Here is a 6,000-nt window from a genome sequence, read left to right on the forward strand (position 1 = left end):
GGAGAGAACTCATAAGTGATCAACTCTGCTTTTTATATCGAGATTTATAGACCTGTAGATTTTTACAGTCTCTGGGTTGATTAGCTTCATATATAGAATCAGTATGAGTAATTCAGTCAATGTGAAACTTTATGGCATCACACGCATACAAGATCAGTCTGCAGTGAAGTCCTGCTGATCTAACGCTATTTAATCTTAAGACAAATCATGGCAAGAGCCCAAGACGGTGATTTATCATTTGACAATTTATGATTTATGTTCATAGAAGAGGGTTGACATTCTCTCAATGTAAAAACATTTAAAAACATGACGTTTCGGTCTCACCACCTTCATCAGACAATTTATGATTCAGCCATAAATAGCCAATCTCTGATAAAGTTAATGTAGAGAAATATCCGTGATTACATTGTGTAAAAAACTACTTCATCTGCCTGATAAAGTATTGGTATTTAAGTACTGGTATTTACTCTCTCTCTCATCCAGCATTATGAACCAGTCAGTTGTTTCAAATCCTTACCCTGGTACTCAAATTTGAAGCCCGGCTTGTTCTGGGAGTGGTCGCTGTGGTAGTACACCGTAGTCTCATGGGAGGTGGTGAGGAGAGAGGTCGGGACGTCCTGGCCACTGAATCGACCAATCACGGTGCTGGTGTCCAAGGGTCCGTTGCGAATCTCCAGAAAGTCATGGTTGGCCTCGGTGGAGAAATTGAGGAACTGAACATGGGCTCCTTGGAGGGGGAGGGGGGGGTTAGGGGGGGGGGGGGGGATGGGGGGGGGGCACAGAGGAAGAGTAAGACTTCTGGTTCGGGTTCAACTACGGAACAATTATTCACCCAAGTAACCTGTTAGCAGATCTAAAACTATTGTCACTATAGCCACTGACTCAAATACACAGAAATGATGTGTTACTCATAAAGTAGGACTACGGCTACTACTACATCCACAATTACAGATATGACAGTGTTACAACATCATACGTATGTGCTGCATATCTGCTACGCATCTGCTTTATTGCTATTGTGGAGAGTAACCACAACATGGCAGTGAATGAGGCCTCTCACCGTATCCAACAGGCAGGTAGATTCTCCAGGTGCAGTCACTGTTGCTAGGGTAGTTGCCAGGGAAACCAGGGCTGAGGATCATGCCCTCCATGTCTTCCCTGATGCCTCCACATTGGGCTGGGCAGAGGGGGAACGTAGACATTTCATTTGGGGAAGTTCACCTCAAAGGCAGGTGAACTAGTTAGACAGGTAGTTTGTGTCTAGGGCTAGGGGTCATGCCTGGGGTGAAATGGAATGTGCAGTTTTGTGCAATGGTTTCAAATATAATGCAAGCAAAACCGGGTGTTTTCTTTCCAGTGTTTAACCCAACCCTTAGCACCAGCATGTGTTTACAACAGCATGTGTTTCTCATTGACTGCCCACGAGCGACCAAAAACAAAAGTGGAGATTTGATTAGCCTTCAGTAAGTTAGCTGGCTAGCTAGCAAACCAGCCGTACACATGATGTATATCATGGGGAATGCCTGTCAGCACTTTGAATTCAGCGTTCAGTGCTATCAAAGGACTCATGAGCACCTTTGTAGCCTAAACTCCTCCTGTTCACATATTTTAAAAAAAGACACCTCTCTGCCCTCCACCCTCTCATCCTCTCTATCCCCCGACCTCTCTGCTTCTTTGTGCTTAAGCCGCTGATTGATTCAAATGTCACTTTGATTGAAGCCCATGGATAGGGCTCAAAGGGAGGGAGAGAGAGAAAGCAAGAGAGCGATAAGAGGCAATATATATAAAGTGTGTGTGTGCGCATGTGTGTGTGTGTGCGTGTGTGTGTGTGCATGTGTGCAAGTGAACACGAGAGAGAGAGAGAGAGAGAGAGAGAGAGAGAGAGAGAGAAGGGAAGGGGGAGGGAGAGAGAGAGAGAGAGAGAAGGGAAGGGGGAGGGAGAGAGAGAGAGAGAGATAATTAGAGAGAGAGAATTAGAGCATGACCATTAGCTTGCCATAAAGGGGGCATGAAGGGTTAAGTGGTGGTCTCTGCCAGCAGAAAAGCAGAGGGTAATCAGGAAACTGCTGATCCTTGTAAAAGCCATGAATCTCCCCGAGACTTCCACCAATCACGGCCTCAGATAGAACTAATTAGGCGATAGTATGTCGTTCCAATAAGTGGAACGCGTTTGTCACAGACTCTCTCACAGGCTTCTGGGCATGCAGATGAAAGGCATGGGTCACAGAGACATATCTATATTTCTCACGCACACACACACACACACACGCACACACACACACACACGCGCACACACACACACACACACACACGCACACACACACGCACACACACACACACACACACACACACACACACACACACACACACACACACACACACACACACACACACACACACACACACACACACACACACGCACACACACACTACTTTTCCTTGTTGTCTGTAGCCCTGTAGTCTTGTTTACATCTCTCTAAAATGTTTCCATGGCAGTCCAAAGCGTTGTGACGTACACTAAGCAGCGGGCTTGCTGCACAAAACCGTCTTGGAGAGGCGCAGCAAAAAATGAATGGCTGTCACCTATATGGTAATCACTTCCTGTTTCAATTGGAAGGCAGGAGGGAAGGACGTGGGGAGCGCTGCGATGTGTCTACAGGGACTTTGGCATGAGACGCCTGTATAATGTGTGGAATAATCAGCTGTCACTGAACGAGGCCTGTTACCTTGGGCATGGGCGGGAGAGAGAGAGAGAAGAGAGAGAGAGAGAGAGAGAGAGAGAGAGAGAGAGAGAGAGAGAGAAGGGGAAAGCGAGCGAAAGAATAATGTTTTTACCAATGCAGAGAGGAGGTGGGTAGTTCCAGCGCCTGACGGTTCCTGGCATGCAGGATATGTGAGAGTTCCCCTAGAAAAGGACACACAGGCACACACACACATGCACATATACATATACACACACACGCACACACACACACACACACACACACACACACACACACAAAGGAGAAGCAATCAATTCATTAGCTCCCTCTATTGTCACTCTGTCGCCTGAGTCTTTGAACCTGCTATCTCTCTCGCTGCGAGTTCTCATGGCTCTGTTCTATTGTTACCCCATCTGGAGTTCACAGAGACACGGAACAATTCGGTGACAGCATCACAGGGATATCAAACGATCACAGAGCGAGAGAGAGAGGCAGGCAGGAAGAGAACAGAGGATTTTACGGATTGATCAATGCGCTCCTAAAATAAGTGTTCAACAGACTTCAGACGGACTGTACTTTCTGAAGCCCTGTAGTAGGTCTCTATAATGAACAGGACTGGTGGCAGACAAAGGATGTCTCATGTCTGCCCATAGGATTAGACATACTTAGAAGTAGGAAAACTACTTTCAGTGTTAACTCATTTATCACCATCATCATCGTCATCATCATCATCATCCTCCTCCTCGTCCTCCTCATCACCATTATCATGGTCATCATCCTCGTCATCAACATTATCATAATCGTGGTCATCATCCTCCTCCTCCTCCTCTGCCTCCTCATCACTATTATCATGGTCATCATCCTTGTCATCATCTTCATGATCATCATCATCATCATCATCATCATCAACATCCTCATCACCATTATCATAATCATCATCATGGTCATCATCATCCTCCTCTTCCTCCTCCTCCTCCTCACCATTGTCATGGTCATCATCCTCGTCATCATCTTCATCATCATCACAATCATCATCATCATCATCACCATTATCATGATCATAATCATCATCACCATCTTCATCATCTTCATCGTTAACAGAGTGTGTGTGGAGTGTTACCTGTAAGGTGTAGCCTGGTTCACATTGGAACGAGACCACGTTGTTCATCTGCAGACGCTCCCCCACCTTGATCCCATTCATAGGGACCATTGGCTCAGGACAGCTGGTCAGAGACACCGCTGAGAGAGAGGGAGAGAGGGAGCAAGGAGGGAAAGAGAATGAACGACAGGGAGTTACGGAGGGGAGAGAGAGAGAGACATTGAGAGAGACAGAGAGAGAGAGAGAGAGAGAGAGAGAGAGAGAGAGACATCGAGAGAGACAGAGAGAGAGAGAGAGAGACATTGAGAGAGAGAGAGAGTGGGGAGGCTAAGACAGAGATGGAGAAAGAGACAGGTGAACAGAGAATAACAGGAGTGTATGAGAGAGTGTATGAGAAAGTGGTTATGTGGAAGGAGAGATCATTCCAGCCTAAATATGGTCTTGCGGTTCTTACTCTTGTACTCCAGGCGGAATCCAGCGGCAGACACACTGATGTCAGAGAAGAAGTGTAGGTAGAGCTGGTTGGAGGTGCTGTTCAACAGAGCAGGGACCGTCGTCCCTGTGAGAAAAGGGCAATGGCACAGTTTGATATTGACAGCTTTATTGATGTGTCTGACAATGACAACAACAGTGCTGGCATGAGTTCAACACACAGACTAACATGAACCTAGTTCCTCTTCATGGATGAGAATGACGGAGGCATGGAACTGCATTTCATGTATAATGGTATTAGAGCAGGAACTATTTTGTCATAGGAGGTCACGGGAAGTCCAAGGCTAGGACTTCCTGGGGACTGTAGGAAGTCCGCACTGCGAAGGTCACACCCCCATGGTTTGTTGTCACGTTGAGTTGTTGTCGTAGTACCACAGAGATTTGTTCTTCTGGCATTTCTTACTCTTCTCTCTTTCTTCAGGGCACATGCAACATTTAGGCTTGGTCCCATTCCAAAATGAGACAAATGGAAATTCTCTATTGTGTTGTTCTTTGTGTTTTCCCTAACATAATATGAGAAAGGGGGAAAACCCACAGACAATAAACAAAGGCTTCCCTTGATCTCCAAACAAAGAAGGCTAACCTTTTACTAAATGCACACAGTGCTTACTGAGGGGATTTATCAGGTTGAGCTATTTACTGAATATTCCCTCGTCTGCCCCACCTGCTGCTACCTACTTAGAGCTTCACTGAACATTGCTCCAGCACCACACTTTAGGTCAAGCTTCCATTTGCTTAATGAACAATCTTTACACAGGCTAACGGGTCACAATAGCCAGTTTTCCACAGGGAAAGGGGCTTACGCTGTGCATGCCAGTGCGTGCCAATGCGTGCCAAAGCAAATTGCTTTTCCACAGTCACTCCCAGGCCTCAACTGTGCTTACCCTGGACATATTTAGAGCTTAAAACTCAAGACTTATAGCCTCCTCTACCCCCTTGGGTAAATGGGGCTAGATGTGGCCAAATGGGGCTAGGGGCGCGGTTCAGAGCGAGGGTGGGGTATTCTTATCCTCCAAGTCCTGTAGTTGGCTAACAGACTTGGTGGGTGGCAAGCATAGCTCCCTGTAACTAAACAATCAAATTGATTTGAATGGCGCTCAAACTAAATAGCTTACAACTCAAATGTTACACTAAGTGCTTACGCTATCAGAACCTGTTGGCAAACCAGAGGATTTGACCTGTTGTCTCCATTTAATTCACCACCTTCAAACTGCAGATCACATACAGGGCAGGACTAGAAAGCCCAGCGGTGGAAATTCAAACAGGGTTGTTCACTAGGCTCGAAGCACCAGGCCTGAAGCACTAGCTGGGGGCTAGTAAGCTTTGGCACGCACTGGTACCACTGTCGAAAAGCGGTTAATGAATTTCTCACAGGTAGTCGACTGGCAGGGCTGAGGTACTGAGTGTCTCTACAGTCGATAGCTCGGTGGTTTAAAAGTCATTGATATCCTTTCAGTACTTCTCCTCAGCCTACACTATATAAATCAGCCACCATCTTCAAAAAACGACCATACACATACACGCACACGCACACGCACACGCACATGCACATGGACACATGCACACGCACACACATACACACACACACCTGAGAAGCTGCCCAGCATGGTGTCAGTGTTGTCTCCTCCGTCAAACACCTCCAGGGAGTCCCAGTTCTGCTCCGTCACAAAGCTGATGACCTGGATCTGAGAGGGCGGAAGGTAGGCA

At 46.6% G+C, this 6,000-nt stretch overlaps 1 protein-coding gene across 1 annotated transcript in view; it reads right to left on the reverse strand.

The window, feature by feature from the left end:
• csmd2 (CUB and Sushi multiple domains 2) overlaps positions 1–6,000 on the reverse strand; it is a gene marked incomplete at both ends in the record, with an annotated part of 212,746 nt that overhangs the window by 44,590 nt on the left and 162,156 nt on the right. The window contains 6 exons of the mRNA XM_083680039.1: positions 518–727; positions 1,061–1,177; positions 2,836–2,905; positions 3,823–3,941; positions 4,256–4,360; positions 5,882–5,978. Of these exons, the coding sequence (XP_083536165.1) occupies positions 518–727; positions 1,061–1,177; positions 2,836–2,905; positions 3,823–3,941; positions 4,256–4,360; positions 5,882–5,978 (718 nt within the window). The remainder of the gene's footprint in view (positions 1–517; positions 728–1,060; positions 1,178–2,835; positions 2,906–3,822; positions 3,942–4,255; positions 4,361–5,881; positions 5,979–6,000) is intronic.

This window comes from Argentina silus, assembly GCF_951799395.1.
Source record: "Argentina silus genome assembly, chromosome: 11".
In the NCBI taxonomy this organism is placed as follows: Eukaryota; Metazoa; Chordata; class Actinopteri; order Argentiniformes; family Argentinidae; genus Argentina; species Argentina silus.